This window comes from Cnephaeus nilssonii, assembly GCF_951640355.1.
Source record: "Cnephaeus nilssonii genome assembly, chromosome: 1".
Lineage (NCBI taxonomy): Eukaryota > Metazoa > Chordata > Mammalia > Chiroptera > Vespertilionidae > Cnephaeus > Cnephaeus nilssonii.
The window spans coordinates 8,852,450-8,870,274 of record NC_137072.1 but is presented as its reverse complement, the minus strand read 5'-3'; the positions used below and the strand labels follow the sequence as shown (position 1 = coordinate 8,870,274).

Sequence of the window (17,825 nt, the reverse complement as noted above, 5' to 3'; positions counted from 1 at the left end):
CCATTAGCCACCTCACCTCTACACAGCATCTTACTAAATTCCCCCATTCACTCTTTTCTCATTCTACCTTGGTGCCCGGCCAGGGCCACCATGCATCCCCTCATAAAGCCCAGTTGTCCCAAACCACAGTCACCTACTTCAGTTTCACTCTCTCACCCCACAAGGCCGAGCCATTCCTTGGACTGTAAACGCCTTATCTCCTTATCTCCTCCATGACTGTCCCCTCCTCTGAACAGGAATGGTCTCCTTTCTTGGGCTTGCTGGATACATTCACCTCTGGGTTCTCAACTTTAGTCTTCTCTCACTGAGCAAAGGGACCCCTCACTGAGCCTTTAGATCCCAAGGCCAGCATTCACACCCCTTTAATGCTCTGAAAACTGCTCTAACCTCAGTGCCTTCTCACTGCCCGCCCCCCCGGCCCCCAACCCAATATTTCCTAAAGAACAACTTTCTTTACTGCAAATGCTTATTTAACAGTACGGCTATTATCAGAAGCTGAGCTCATTATCTCCCAAACCTTAGCATGTTCTCTCTAAGGAAAAATCTGCCAGTTTTGAATCCCAGCGGCTAGAGGCCTGGGAGCAGGCTGCTGGGCCTGCTCCCTCCTCCCCTGCCCTTTCTCCAGCCTCATAGGCCCGTACATAATTTCCCAAAGTCTTTTGGTAACTTAAAGGCTTCGGAGCATTGCTGGGTTAAATGATAAACATCTAAACATTTTAAAATAGCATACAATACTGAAACATTGATTGCTAGGCATGTTTTAATTTGTCTGCTCTTAGTTTTCACTACAGAAGATCTCTTGTACTTGGTTGAAGGTATATTTTCTTGAAAGTAAGAGTACATTTAATGTGTGTTCATAAATGTTAATCTAAGAAATCCTGGCTGTTTACTTTTTGGTAATCATTGGAAAATTAAGGTTTCTAAGAGTGAAGAATTCTAATACATTTTTAAAGAAAAAAGAAAGGAAAGGTCTGTACAAGTTGCTGAAGGTATGACAGAAGGAAAGAATATTAGAGTAGAAATACTTATGGAAGGTCTGAGGCATGGTTATGCATTTTTGAAGGACATAGAAAGAAGGTTTGAAGGCTAATTTAAAGTGTCAAATTTGTGAAGGTTGCATATATGATGGGAAGGAAAAGAGAAATGTTGAAAGAAAGAAATAAGTTCTAAAGTTAACTATTTAAAGTTTAAACAAAGGCCAGACCACTAGCTAATTTATAGCCTGCCTGTAATTAAAAAAGCCCTTATCTCCACCCTGACAAGGACAGAAAGGGAGGGGGAGAGGGTAAAAGAAAGAAAAAAAGCGGGGGTGGGGTGGGGGGGGAGGGGAGGCAAGGGCCATTTTACTCTGAGCAAGAAAGCCTGAGGTTTCAGTCTCCAAGCTTGGCAGGATAAGGTTGCTGGATACTTCTTAAGCTAAACCAGAATATTCGGCAGCAGAATTTTAAGATAGGAGAATAATGCTTCAGACCCCGATCCAGCCTGCTCTTCAGATTGGCTGGGGGTGGAGGTGGCATATGTACTTCATGGGTCAAATGTATAAGTTTGTTTACTTTGCTTTTTCAAAAAGGAGCATACTTTAATTACTTGATAAGTTAGCTTTTCACAATATAATCAAGGTCTCATATAAACTTATTCATATGAGAAGCCAATATTTTATGAGCAACTGGTTCTAGTAAAGTCCAAAGTAAAATTTGCATATATATGCAAATGAGGACTAGTCAAAAGAATGCTGTTTAGAAGTAAATTTAAGCTTAAAAGGAAGACATTTAAAAATCTCTTCCACTACTATTTACAGAGTAAACTAAAAGTTATTATTCAATCATTAAATCTCACCATTAATGATATACCATAAGTAAAAAGAAAGTTACTTTTACTTGAGATGTATGCATTGCAATATTGGCCAGCATGTCTCTCTCCTACCTGTTTTTCTGGGAGGCAACCAACTTGGTTGCTCTGTTTGAAAGAAAATAAAATTCTTTAATGTAGCGATATTAAGGTGTAAAAGTAAAAACAGCAAGGATTAAGGTTCAGTAAAAATAAGAAGTTAAGCCAGTGAATGGGAGATTATAACCTCAGGAAATTTAAAGTACTAAGTTTGGCTGGAAATAGATCCTACTCTTTCCCACATTGTTAACAAATCAGAAAAATCAGGCAGGTGAAAAACCCTTTTATAGCAAGGGGCAAAACTAGAAAAATAAAAACCTTGCCCCCGGTGTAACCAATTCTCCCCTAGCAAATAACTAGTCAGGCAACTAAGACCCCTTAATTTAATAACCCTAATATTTTCCTCCCTAAAGATAACATCTAGGTCTCAGTTGTATTTCAGCTTGTCACTGGGTGCTGGAGCTATCCAGGCTCAGCCACCTGGTGTGCGGATGATTGAATAAATTTGTAATCCCTCACCATTCTGGCCTCATGAGTTCCTCCTTTGGCGAGCTAACAAAAACCATGTATCTTTCCTCTTCTATAATTGCCATGAAAAAGGAAGTAACAACATCTACATACTTGGGGAGAAAATATTGAAGTTCAGGTCTCCTAAAACAGGGTTCAGATTATGGAAACCCCATACACAGTAAGGTTGATACTTAAAATGATTTCATTGAAATGACAAGTTTAAAATTTAATGTTTTCACTGTATGTCTATGCAATTCAGCAAACTTGGTATGCAAGAAATACTGCATAATCAGAAAGCTAACACTTGTTTTGTAAATTCAAGTGGAAATTAAATATATATATATATATATATATATATATATATATATATATATATATGAATTTATGTATTAGAATTATACCACACAAAATAATTTTGGTTCATGAGATGACAGTTTCTTACGTACATATAATGCTTTAAAACATACACATCGCTATAGATGTCAATACAGAGACAGAGATATAGATGATGCTGTCAAAGCTTGTATTCAAATGTAATTTCTCGGTAAGAGAAGAAGAGCTACATTCATCACTAGTGAGTGAAAGTAGCGGGGGAGTCAAATAATACAATGCACCTCTGATAATCTGACTTCAGCATTAATGGTGCCTTCTGCAAATGTTCCCAAGATTATTTCTTCCTGAGGAGAGATACATGACTTCTGGTCAATGTTGCTAAAGCAAATACAAAGTCTAAAAATGCAGTTTGAAAACTGACAGAATGCATTATTAATTAAATGTTAATTAACATGAATACTTCTACCTTTCTGTTTTTAACTGTGTCAGTAAGTAATCAAACTAGCCTCAATCATTACAAAGGAGATTTGAAGAGAGGCAGCATTGTAAATCAAGTGGGTAGCCTCAGCTCCTTTCCCGGGGAAGCTCTACAGATACGAAAGTAACTAACTTCGGAAGACTCTGCTAGTCCAACTTGCTACATCAATTAGTTACTTGCTACTGTCAATTAGTTCTCAAAGCTTCTAATCCGAAATAGTATCATGAGAGTTTAATTGTTGGCACAGACAAAGAAATAGATGGCACTGTGAACTGCAATGGGAAAATGTTTTCAGTGGTTGGGTCTGTTTATATTGTTGCCATGGAATTTGGCATAGAATGCCAGATATGTATCTACATGAGTTTGTGATGTCTACTTAGGAGGACAATATTTTCCAGATTAACACTATCTTTAGTTAGATAAATATAAAGTCAGCATGATGTAATAGGAGTACTATATTCTTTTTTAAATCCTTAATGTTAATTATTAGTGTGGTTTAAGACAAATGGTCTCAAACCTATTTCCAAATCTTGAAATTAGGATATAAGAATAGAAGATCTCCAGAATTACTTTCACTTATAACTAAGAAAATGAAAAGACAGCATTTTATGTCTCATGGTATCTCTAGAAAACATTTGGAATATATTATGAAATGAGTAAGGTACTAAAATAATCTTACCTAATAATAGACAAACATGTAAATTGACCGTACCGCTATGCCCACAGCCAATCAGAGTGAGTATGCAAATTAACCCAACAAAGATGGCAGTTAATTTGCATACATAGGCGCCCAGAGACCTGGGTCCCGGGAACATCCTTGGCACCCAGGTCACTCTGAGGTAGGCCCGGCATGGGCCCTGAGCAGCCTGGGAAGGACCTGAGTCAGGGGGTTCCTGGGCAGGGCTGAGCCTGCGATTGGAGCCGAGGGGGCCCCTACCCAAGCCTAAAGCCTTGGCCAGAGGCTTTAGGCCTGCACAGGGGCAGATTCAGTCATTGGAGGGAGCTGGGCGGCCCCTGCCCAGGCCCCGAGGCTTTAGGCCTGGGCAGGGGCCGAGCTGGCGATCGGAGTGAACTACAGAGGAAACACCTTTTCTGACAGCTCATTGGCTAAGCTCCCTGTAAGCCACTGGTAATATTCTTAGTAACTTGGGTAATAAGAATCCAAAAAGGTGATCTAGGGTTTTTCCACCACACTCCTGGAGAAAAAAATGAAGGTCCGCTGCTGGAGGGCTAAGAAATGTCATATCCTGCCCTAGCTGGTTTGGTTCAGTGGATAATGCCTCAGCCTGCGGACCGCAGGGTCTGGGTTCAATTCTGATCAAGGGCATGTACCTAGGTTGCAGGCACCTCCCTGGCCAGGGCCCAGGTCAGGGCTCATGCAGGAGGCAACCAATTAAAGTGTTCCTCTCACTTTGATGTTTCTCTCTGTCTTTCCCTTTCTCTTCCACACTCTCTAAACATCAGTGGAAACATATCCTCAGGTGAGAAATGTCATATCCTATGAAAGACACATCTTGAAAATGCCTAAAGAAAGTTGTCATTTTTTCATGGTGAAGGGACTGGAGTCTTTGTTGATGAAAACACCTTGGTGGCTGCGGTGACTGGCAGTGGCTGCAGCAGCGGGGTGATGGGGCTGGTGCCTTCCCCTGATCAGCGACTGCGGCTTAGGCCCGCTCCCCATGGAGAGCGGGCCTAAGCTATCAGTAGGACATCCCCTGAGGGCTCCCAGTATGTGAGAGGGGGCAGGCTGAGCTGAGGGAACCCCCCAGTGCACGATTTTCATGCACCGGGCCCCTAGTCTTACCTAATAATAGACAAACATGTAGATTGACTGTGCCTCTGCTATGCCCACAGCCAATCAGATTGAGTATACAAATTAGAAGGCCAAAGATGGCAGCCGACCAGCTGCTCCAGGCGTGGAGAGGCCAGGCAGGGCAGGACGCCTGCTATGAGAAGGAGGGCAGGGGCGAAGGGATCTACAGGAGCGGAGTGCCAGAGCGAAGACAAGACTGCGGACTCTGGATTCTGCAGCGAAGACGAAGATGGCAGACTCTGGCCTGAGTCTGCAGCAAAGACGAAGATGGCAGACTCCAGCCAGAGTGAAGGCCTGGGTCCCAGGTGCCAGAGAAAAACCGGTGCTGGAAGCCAAGGTAAGGAATGCCTATTACCCGAATCTCTTCGTGCAAGAGGCCTCTAGTGGTTAAATATTTTCCTTAGTGTATGTGACATTCTAAGACTAACACTATATTAATTTTACTTTTATTGGAAAATTTGCCCTAATTATTCCCAATCCAGCAAAATCTATTTTCATTACACACTTTGGTCATGTTAAGTTAATTCTAGAAAAAGAGCCACAGAAGAAATTTCACTATGACAAAACATCTATTTGCCCTGAAATGGACTACAGAAAAAATTTATTTTCAGATAAGCAAACTAATTGGACACACTCAAAGGACTTTGTAAGTGGTTATTTTGTAAAGGGTTTATGGACCAAACTAATTTAAAGGCATGCAATTCCAAGAAAATAAAATAAGACAAGTGTTAGTGAATCAGAGGTTCAAAGTTACCTATATGTCATTTAGAATTCTAAGAGGTAAGAGATATCCTTTCCACTTGAATTAAAGACATCTTAGTATGCCACAAAGCATTTGAGTAATTTTAAAACTTCTCAAAACATAATTTATATGGTGATATATTCTATATAATTGTTACCATGCTTTCCTGGTAGACATTACATATTAAAATAAGCATTTTTTGAAAAAGCTTGATATGTTATAAACAATTTTTGAGTAAAAATACTTTGTCTATAAAAGCTCAAAGCAAGAAATCCCAAAATAAAACAAAAACAAACAAAAAGGATAGGATGATGTCTTTGTGCTTCATGTTTCCTTCAACAATCAAGATTTATAAAATAAAAGAAGTGCTTAGCCGATGGACCTAGGAATATATTAGGAAATGAAAGAACATAGACATTTAAAAATGATTTTATATATCTTTATTTCCACTGGTAATTTAAATAGCTCAGAAATACATTGGTTCAAAATCATTACTTTTTAATTTTCTTCCAGCCAAGATAGAGAATCAGGAGGCAGATGTATCCTCCCACCTGAAACAACCAAATAACTGAACAGGATTTATGAAATGATGATGCTCAGGACACTAAACATCAGGTAATGAAAAACAGTGAATCCTGAGAGATGGAAATCAAACAGCCTTACTCCTGCACTAGAACAAATGTGGAGCCTGGTAGAAAATCTGAGTTGAGAAGATGGAGCTCAGAGTCCAAGGAGTCTATGGCACTTGGAGTGTGCATGTGGAATACCAGCAAAGAAAGTGTTGCACAGAAAGAGGGATCTGCAGAGGGGTTCCCTCACATATTCAGAGAAGTATTGATCAGGACATTAATGTGAGAAAGTACCCAAACCTTGAAAACAACCAGAAGGATGCATTTAAGGTAGCAGTACCAGCTCACACAGCACTTGGAAAACTACATAATCCATGGGGCATTGTCTAGAGTACTCAGAAGACCTCACTCATTTTGAAAAATAATTAGCCCTATAACCAAACACTGCTCTGGTCTCACCTAAGAAATCTTTTTTGTTTGTTTTCTTTTGTTTCAATTACAGTGTACAGTCCATATTATTTTGTATATCATAGTGGTTAGACAATCATACACTGAATGGCCAGATTATTATGATCTCTGAACGCATAATAATTTGGCCACTCAGTGTGTGTGTGTGTGTGTATATATATATATATATATATATATATATATATATATATATATATATATATATATTAGAGGTCTGGTGCATGAATTCGTGCATGGGTGGGGTCTGGCCAGCCTGGCCAAGGGGAGGGGACATGGGCAGTTGGCTGGCCTGCCTGCTGGTCGAACTCCTGGTCAAGGGGACAATTTACATATTAGCCTTTTATTATATAGGATATACACTGAGTGGCCAGATTATTATGCGTTCAGAGATCATAATAATCTGGCCACTCAGTGTATACTTTTCAAAGTATTACCCTGACATTTCCACTACCCACCTGGCACCATACATAGTTAATACATCATTATTGACTATATTTTCTATGCTGTATTTTACCTCCCTATGTCTATTCTGTAACTTCTAATATGTAATTCTTAATCCCTTCACCTTTTCATTTGGTCCCCCACACCCCACCTCTCTTTATTTCTATGAGTGTGTTTTGTTAGTTTATGCATATTGTTCTTTAGATTCCACATATGAGTGAAATCATATTGTATTTGTCTTTCTCGACTGACTTATTTTCTTTAGTATACTACCTTCTAGGTCCATCCATGCTGTCACAAATGGTAAGATTTCCTTTTTTTTTTTTAATAGTCAAACAATATTCCATTGTATGTATGTACCACATCTTCTTTTCCATTCACCTATTAATGGGCACTTGGGCTTCTTCCATATCTTGGCTATTGCAAATAACACTGTAATGGCTATGGGGGTGCATACATTCTTTTGAGTTTGAGTTTCTTTGTATATATACCCAGAAGGAGAATCACTGTGTTGCCTAACAAATCTTAAAAGCAAGGCCAACAATGGTAAAACTGTTTCCAAGGCACTGAACTACATCCCCAAACAAGCTCAAGAATACTGCCTGGCCAGTGTGGCTCAGTGGATTGAGTGTTGTCCTTTGCACCAAGAGGTTGCTGGTTGGATTCCTGGTCAGGACATATGCCTGGGTTGTTGGCTCAACCCCCACTAGAGGGTGTGCAGGAGGTAGCCAATTGATGTTTCTATCTTCTCACTCTCTCTCTCTCTAAAAAACCAATAAAAACATATATTTTTAAAAAAAGAATAATTATGGAAATACAAAAGTTTTCAGTACCTATCAAGATAAAATGCACAGTGTCTGACATCTCACCACACTACCAGTCATGCAAAGGAGCAGAAATATAATGATTTGTAATGATGAGTAAAAACAACAACAATCAATCAAAACCAACCGAGAACTGACAAAGATGTTAATATTAGCAGACAGTGGCATTAGAACAATTATTATAATACCAGAGGTCCGGTGCATGAAATTTGTGCATGGGGATAGGGCCTAAACTGGCAGTTAGACATCCTGGGGATAGGGCCTAAACCAGCATTTGGACATCCCTCTCACAATCCTGGACTGCTGGCTCCTAATTGATCATCTGCCTGCCTGCCTGGTTGCCCCCAACTTCCCCCCCTGCCGGCCTGGTCACCCCACACAGCCTGCTTTTTCAGTTGTTTGGTTATCCCTCACTAACTCCCCTGCCTGGTTGCCCCCAACTTCCCCCCCTGCCGGCCTGGTCACCCCACACAGCCTGCTTTTTCAGTTGTTTGGTTATCCCTCACTAACTCCCCTGCCAGCCTGGTTGTAGGCAGCCATCTTGTGAGGGTGTGAGGGTCAATTTGCATATTACCTCTTTATTATATAGGATGATTTCATATGTTCAAAACATTAACCAGAGACATGGGAAATATTTTTTAAGACTCAAATCTTACCTTATAATAGACAAATATGCAAATTGACCACACCTTCGCTATGCCCAAGCCACGCCCACCAACCAAGCCACGCCCACCAATCACGCCCACTAGGAAACCGTTGCAGGGATGTTGGGTTGTGACGGAGCCCAAGGCCGGGAAGGCGGAGGCTTTCCCGGCCTTGGGCACCAGCAGGGAGCCTGCACGGATCGCAGGCAATGACCAGGGGGTTGGCTCCTACAATCCGTAGCAGGGACGCTGGGTGCGGCCGAGCCCAAGGCCGGGAGGGGAGCCTGCACGGATTGCAGGAAACCACTGGGGGTCGGCTCCTGCGATCCTTAGCAGGGATGTTGGGTGCGGCCGAGCCCAAGGCCACCGCCCGGGGCCAAGCCCCGACCCTGAAAGAAGGCAGAAGGCGGTGGCCACAGCCAAGGCCTGGGTCCCCGGTGCCGGCAGAAAACTGGTGCAGGCAGCCAGGTGAATGAAGGTCTATTGCACGAATCTTCGTGCAAACGGGCTACTAGTTGATTTTATAAAGATGAAAAGTACAATGGCTGAGATGAAAAATACACTGAGTAGTATTAAGGGCAAATTAGACATTTCAAAAGAAATAATTAGTGAATGTGAAGACAATAAAAACTATCCAAAATGGAACATAAAGAGAAAAAAAATTCAGAATTTAAAAGCCTTAATGAGCTGTGTGACATCTTTAAGGGACCTTATATATGTGTAATTAGAGTCTTCAAAGAAGAGGAGGAGGAGCAAAAACATTTAAAAAACATTAGCCAGAAAATCCTTACACTTTATCAAAACTATAAATCCACAGATCCAAGAAGTTCAATGAGCCCAAGCACATGAAAAATGAATAAAACTAAGCAAAAGCACATCATAGTCAATTGTTCAAAACTAGTGATCAGTAGAAAATCTTAAAAACAACCAAAGGAAAATCACTCTCTATAGAAGACTGCATAGAGTCTCAGCAAACGTATTGTTGGAAACAATGCAAACAAAGGCTGCAGAACGGCATCCTTGAAGTTTCTAAAGAAAAAAACTAGAACACTATACTCAGAGGAAATGTCTTTCAAAAAATAAAGGTGCTACAGACATTGTCAGAAGTACACAGGTGAAAAGAATTCATGTTTAGCAAATCCACACTACAATATATGTTAAATGAAGTCCTTCAGGCAAAATAAATTTGATACCAGATGGAAATGTGGATCTACAGAAAGGAACAAAAAGCACCAGAAATAATAACTACTTTGGGCACCGACTATGCAAACCCAGTGTGATTTCTCAGTTGGAATGAGAAGAGCTAATTAGGTAAAGTTCTCTAAGGTCTGACTCATGGTGAATAAAGCTTTACTCATTTGAACATTCTTGAACATCTGCTTTGAACATTCTTGTAAATCTCTTTTTATGAATTTAATATGTAAATTGCAGAGGCTGTGGAAAACTTGTCATTTCTAGTGAATAGCAAAATGTTTTGCTCTGAATTTACACTGACCACATACTTCCTGGTAACAAAAGACTATCTCACATTTATTTATTTATTTATTTATTTATTTATTTATTTATTTATTTAATTGTGGCCAAAGAGTTGGCATAGAGTTTCTTGGTCTTTTAAAATAATCTTTATTGTTGAGAGTATTAGAGATGTCCCCCATTTTTTCTTCCCATTGCCCCCTCTACCTGGTCCCCACCCCACCCCAGGCTTTCACCATTATTGTCAGTATTATGCTAAGCAAAATAAGCCTTTCAAGAGAAAAACAAATGTCACCTAATCTCACCTATATGTGGAATTGAATGAACAAAATAAGCTGCTGAATAAAATAAAACCAGAGGGATGGGAACATGGAACAGACTGAGGAATCTCGGAGAGAAGTATGGGTGGGTGGGGTGGGCAGGAAGAGATTAACCAAATAATATGCATATATGCTAACTCACATCTTGAAATCTCCTTTTTAATCAATGATTCTGGGAACAGAATGCAGTGAACTAAGATTGGTCAATTCACAAAGAAAAGCAATTTCTTTCTATAATACTGCAATCTCAAACTTGGAGCTGGCACTAACTATGGTTCTTGTCTCTTCCCCATATGAACCCCCTCTCATTGCTTATTTTGAAGGAAGCATTCCCTTTAGTATTCTCCCTGATGCAACATCCTAAATAAAGAATTCATTCACTTGCAAAACAAAACAAAACCTATACAATTTTTAAAATTAAATTTTATTGGGGTGAGAGCAACAAAAAAAAAAAAAAAAAAGGAAACAAAATAGACAGCCAACCAGATGTGAGATGGTATTTGCAAACAGTAACTCTGACAAAGGTTTAATTTCCAGAATATGTAAAAAAACATGTTAAACTTAACACCAAATAATGAAACAATCTAATCAAAAAGTGGGCAGAGGACCTGAAAATTCACCTCTCCCAAGAAGACATACAAACAGCCAATAGACATATGAAAAGATGTTCAACCTTACTGGCAATCAGGGAAATGCAAATCAAAACTATGAGATACCACCTCACACCTGTTAGAGCGACCATTACCAACAAGACAAGCCATACTATTTTTAATGGGAAAAATGATAGAATAAAATAATTACTTGCACAAATCATATAATATTTTAATATCTGCCTATAGGTCATTCTATTAATTCTGAATAATGAATAATTTAATTAAGATAGTAGTCTTCCCTAATTTCTTTACCACTTATGCAAATTTCTTGAGTGGACACTCTCTCTAATGACCAGTCCATTGAACTCAACCTGCTTATTTGGATACTATTGTCTTAAACTCTGTGGGTACCAAATTTTTTTGGATCTCCTTTCTTTCAACTCTAAAAAATACTATAGGATCAAACTCCTCTTCCATAGTTCATGTTAATGATTGGTTAGTGTTTGGCATGTTTCCATCCTTTAATCACTGTTCACATATGTCCACTTTTCCTTGGGAATATCAACCACTCCCAGAGCTTCAGGTAGCACATACAACCTGGTGCCTCACAAACATGTATGTCCCCAGTGCTTCAGATAAACATGTCCAGCAACCTTCTGCACACATTTAAAAGGATTTTCCATGGGCATTTTATATTAACATTAGAGGCCCAGTGCATGAAATTTGTGCACTCGGGGAGGGGTCCCTCAGCCCAGCCTGTCCCCTCTCACAGTCCGGGAGCCCTCAGGGGATGTCTTACTGATGGCTTAGGCTCGCTCCGGGGAGCTGATCAGGGGAAGGCGCCACCTCCAGCACCCCGCTGCTGCTGCCACTGCCGGACACCGCAGCCATCAAGGTGTTTTCATCAACACGGACTCTAGTCACTTCACCACCAAAAAATGACAACTTTCTTTAGGCATTTTCAAGATGTCTCTTTCATAGGATATGACATTTCTTTCTTTCTTTTTTTTTTTTATCCTCACCTGAGGATATTTTTCCATTGATTTTTAGAGAGTGTGGAAGAGAGAGGGAAAGACAGAGAGAGATATCAACGTGAGAGGGACACTTCGATTGGTTGCCTCCTGCATGAGCCCTGACCTGGGCCCCGGCCAGGGAGGAGCCTGCAACCTAGGTACATGCCCTTGATCAGAATCAAACCCGGACCCTGTGGTTCACAGGCCAAGACTCTATCCACTGAGCCAAACCGGCTAGGGCAGGATATGACATTTCTTAGCCCCTCCAGCAGCGGACCTTCGTTTTTTCCTCCAGAAGGGAGGTGGAAAAACCTTAAATCACCTTCTTGGATTCTTATTACCCAAGTTACCAAGAATATTGTGAGTGGCATACAGTAAGCTTAGCCAATGAGCTGTAAGAAAAGGTGTTTCCTCTATAGTTCATGCGCAGAGGCGCAACTGCTGGTGCGCTGTCTTTCAGCGAGGGTGGGCCCCCTGTGTGTTGTGTCTCCACTCCAGGCTCATCTGCATGCTCAGCCTCCTCCTGAGCTGGTTGTGACTGTTATGGCATCCTAGCTAATTTGCATATTACCTCTTTTTATATATATATAGATGGCCAAGATAGGGGTAACCATGTTTCTCTCTGAAGTGTGTCTCTTTTTCCTCTTTTTACTATTTAAGGTAATGTGTAATACAAGCATTACCCAAAACCCCCTTGTTAGAAAGTTCTTAGTCATTCATGGCTACTCCCCAAATTTCCAACCTAAAAATGTTCTGCTGTTTTTTTACACTTAGATATAATCTTAACGTTATCCACTTTTCTGTAAACCACTTCCCTAGTTTTTCCCTTCAGCATCTTTTTTGGTGTTCTACCTGGTTTGCCAGCTTAATTTTACCTCCTTGAATCAGTCTTCCATATAACAATCTGAGTGATAGAGCATGTCATGCCCTAAGTAAAATCATTCAATGCCTCCCCATTGCCCAAGCTCCTTAGATTCCTTAACCTCTTCTCACACTAGTCTTTGATTCATTTTTGGGAACCAAGTTCCAGAAAAACATGTCTCTGTGTCTCTGGCAAACCCCGTGGCATATGACCTTGATGCCTCTGTTCACTCTGAAGTCGGCTGCAATCTTAATGCTCGCCCTTTCTCTGCTTTGCAGTCTCTCCCTTCAGTTCGGGTTTCACCTCATACTGTCAGCTTTTCTTGACTCTCCTTCATAATCTTTTGGATGAGGTGTGCTCATGGAAGCTTTTGCATATTTTTGTTACTTCAACTATACAGCATGTGATATATGTGTTTAGATGCATGTTTATTTCTATGATTCTGAGGTAAACAATAATTTTTAAATCTTCATGCCTAGCAATGATATTGGCACACAGTAGTGGAGCAATTGATATCTATTGAAATGTTTTCAATGATAACAAATGATTGTCCTGATGGTGTTCAATAAAATTTATTATATTAATTTCTATGGCAATAAGAAATTATCTTGAAAAAAACACACATTAATATAACTATTCTATTAAATAAATTACTTTATATACATATTTTATTTAATAATTTTATGTTGGGAAGGCAGTCATGTAGGAAGCAAAAATATGTCTAGAAAAATGAACTTTTTAGAAAGAAGGGATCTTTGATTCCAATAGAGGTAGCACATTTTAATATTAAGGTTACTTTTATCATCGGTAATGCTTTGGTGTTCTGTCTCCCCAGTTTAATTTGGTTTAATGATATATTGCCAGAGATTCAATTTTCACAATGTATTCTCTTCCATAGAAACAAAATTATTCCCAGGGTCTATGATTTCAGTAGCTATTATGTGTTTGTAGATATTCAGCTAGTCTTACTCATTATTCTTTATCAATGTGAACAACTGGATGCATTTTTATCATCCTGGTTTGATTTAGAAGTGCAATTTCTAAATAAAAGCCATTAGTGTTTTATAGATTAGATGACAAGAAAAGAACATTCCACACACACAAAAAGTGTAATTAGAGCTGTCAGATTTGTCATATCCTTACTGTATATGCCATGGAATGCATAAAAAAAAATCACCAATAGAAAAAAACTTAACCTGAGTATATATAATATACATATATAATTATATAATATTATTGAAATTACATTATTTTCTTCACTAAAATGGTTTCCTGAAATATTGTTTCTATCCATCATGACCATTGCTATAGTCATTAAAATTTCATTATATATTTGCAGCTAACTCTCAACTTAATCTAAGCCTTATTTATTTTCTATATAAAAACAAAAATAACATTCCATTTCTCTGACTTTGTGATAAATAACTGAAATGACATTATTTCATAGAGAGATACATTTTGCTAAAGTATATACAATTGCATCATGTAAGATTCAGACAGCTTAATTGAGAATTGATTATCCAGCTTTCATTATTATAAGAGCCTATTTTATTTGTCTTCAGGGAACAGAATACACAAGTGAAATTTTTTTAGAAATAGATTACATTTACTCCAGGCAAATTGTTTAATAGACTATTATTCAAACATACTACTTCACAGATGTTAATCAATAAAGGAAAAGGGCATTTTCTCTTTATAAAACAGCTTTTACAACTAAAGAAAACCTTAATCATCTGATTTTGGGGATAATAATTTCAAAGAATTTCTGAATATTAATATTCTAATGTTTGTTCAATGTCTGCCTTTAACCCCATGCTTATGTGCCACAAGCAATCTATCTGCAGAAATGATTGTTTTCTTACCTGAAATGAAGTAATGGGATATATATTAACATGAGCCTCATTCCATCGCTGTCCTTTATTTCCACTTGAAGACCATAGTGGATTCTCCATTGTTGTCTGCCCTTTCAAACGTAGATAAACATTTAAAACACCTAAAAATAACAACGAAATTTTATTTTATACATTTGTTTTTGCTTCAAATGTGTTTCTTCTTGACCAAACACTTTACAAATGAAATTTTGCAGAACATTCTAGTGTCTCCTCCTCTCTTCCCCTCTCATTTCCAATCTTTCTCTTATTGGCATGTGAGGCAGGCCTCCAAAGGTGACAGCACCCAAATCTCTAGAACCTGTAAATGTTACTTTATCTGACATTGCAGGCTTTGCAGGTGTGACTAAGTTACGGATCTTGGAAGGGAAGATTAGTTTAGATCATCTGGTGGGTCCTAAGAGTAATCACAATGTCATTATAGGATGGAGGTAGAAGGAGATGTGATGCAGCGGGGGGAGGTCACGTGGAAGGAAGAGAAGGTGCTCTGCAGCTTCATCTGAGGATGGGGAAGGATCCACAGCCGAGCACAGAGCCTCTAGAAGTTAGAAAGGGCAAGGGAACCGAGTCTGCCCTGCAGCCTTTAGCAGGAACCGGCCCTGTGAACTCTCTGATTTTAGCCCATTATACTCATTTCAGATTTCTGTCCTCTGGAACTGTAAAACAACAAATTTGTGTTCTTTTCAGCCACAGAGTTTTGGGTAACGTATTTGTTCAGTAGCAATAGGAACTACGATAGCATGTAGTCATGTACTGACTTGACTGACTTGCCTGAAGTCTGACTAATCGTGTCTAATATTACCAGTTAGCAACTCTTTTAAGTTTACCTTATCCAAGTCTCATTTTTCTTCTAAAAGGTATTTGAAATTAAAATAAAAATAGCTTTGCCTCATGATTTGATATACTTCTTTCAACAGTGTCATGTCCTGCTCATAGTAATAATAGTAATGATGATGATATATGTGTTGAATACTTCCGATAAAAAATTAATCCTCTCAACAATCCTATGATGTTCTTACTATTACCTCCATTAGAGAACATTACTCCAGGGCATCCTTCTAACTACTATGAAAGAGCCTTCTGGTTTTCTTCATTTGCCAGGAATATTTATGAGGTCTCTTTAATATGGCTTAAACTTCAATATTCCCTAATGCTCTTCGTAAGGACTCTTTGACCTCCCCATCTCTGTCCTGTTGTCAACTCCATAAGCTGCTATGTTGCTATCAGTAAGCATTGACTTTTTCCTAATCTTAATACAAGAACAGACTAGACTTCAGGCAAAGACTCATGGGGAACCCCATATAAACTTCTGAGTCAACTCTGCACACCTCCCTTCTTTCTGTTAACCAAACTCACGGATTCTAACTACTTCAGCTGCCCAGCACTCTGATCTCTGCCTCCTGAACTCAGTAGGGTCTCCTCATTCTGCTCAAATTTCAGGGCCCTGTGCCAGGCCCAGGAAATTGTCCTCAGGCAGAGAACTGGACTCCTATAGAGATCTCCTCATTCCCATTATTTCATACATCTCAGTCTTGCCCTGCTTCTTTTCTAAGAAAATATTTTTTTAAAACAGGTACTTAATAGATTTTTTCCATTTTAGTAGCTGTTTATGACAGTAGAACTTATCTGGAAAAAGTTACTACTGTGTGGCTTCAGACGCCCTAATTTTGATAACTTTTGTATTATTATTTATATGTTTACAGACATCATCCTTAGTATATATATTTGTTCATATAAATATTGCATATAAGTACTGAAAAGCAGAAAAGATAATATAAAAGTCACCATTAAATTGATAATTCAGAGGTAGCCTCCTTAATATTTTTATGTATATTTCTTCAAGTATTTTTTAAATGTGTATTTTTTACAGTTATATGGTATACAGTAGTTTATCTTTCAGATTTTTAATGCAATTTTGTCTAATTTTTCATACAGAAGATCACACATTCATATTATACACATATACAGAAATATGAATACCCATTTTTGAAACAACAACAAAAAGTGCATTCTTCACATCACAGCTGCCACTTACTATCTGGGTGACCTTGGCTTAGTCTCTTAATCTTTCGTCTCAGCTTTCTTATCAGGTAAGTGATGATGATAATAATAACTAGTATAAGGGTCTTATAAGAATTAAACTGAGTTAAAGTATGTAACAATTATTGCTCATTCATAATCTTCACAATGTCTTATTATTAGCTATCAAGATATTAAAATAACATTTCTCTCTATTGATGCAATATATTATGTTAGTACATTTCTTAATGTTGAACAACGACTATTACAGAAATACATTTCACTAGGTAATGAACTGCCACTCTCTTATTATAGTTGATTCAAGCTGCTAGTATTCTATTTGGGAATAATGCATGCATATCTATAATAATAAAAGTGTAATATGTTAATTAGACCAGACATCCTTCCAGACGACCTTCTGGACAAACTGAGACTGCGAGGGCCGAGGCAACCTGCCGAGGCTGAGAGGGCTGAGCCCCTTGCATGAATTTCGTGAATCGGGCCTCTAGTCTATATATATAAAAGTCTAAGCGACCGTTACAACCAAATGACCGGAATGACTGGAATGACAGGTCGACCAGTCACTCTGATCGACAGACCACCAGGGGGCAGACACTCAATGCAAGAGCTGCCTCCTGGTGGACAGTGCGCTCTCACAGCCAACCTCCCGTGGCCGGCCAACCACCTGCGGTCCCTCCCCAGGGCCGGCCAACCTTCGGTGGTCCCTCCCCTTGGCCAGCAGGCCCCGATTGGCCCACCTCCCACCCACCGTGGTGGTGGCGCGGCAGCAAGGGAAGGAGGGGGTAGACAAGGAACCACGCAGTAGCAGGGCACCAATGGCGGCACTGGCATCCAGTGTCCGTTCCTTCTGCTCCCGGCCCGGCGACCATTGCCTCCTCTCCCGACCCCTCTGGGGCCTTTGGGTCCCAGGCTGGGATGGGGAACCA

The 17,825-nt window shown here is 39.5% G+C and overlaps 1 protein-coding gene across 2 annotated transcripts in view; it reads right to left on the bottom strand.

Annotated features, from left to right (window-relative positions):
* Positions 1-17,825, bottom strand: part of MDGA2 (MAM domain containing glycosylphosphatidylinositol anchor 2) — a 981,798-nt gene that overhangs the window by 7,349 nt on the left and 956,624 nt on the right. For both annotated transcript variants that reach the window (XM_079779348.1, XM_079779347.1), the window contains exon 15: positions 14,833-14,963. In XM_079779348.1, the coding sequence (XP_079635474.1) occupies positions 14,833-14,963 (131 nt within the window). The remainder of the gene's footprint in view (positions 1-14,832; positions 14,964-17,825) is intronic.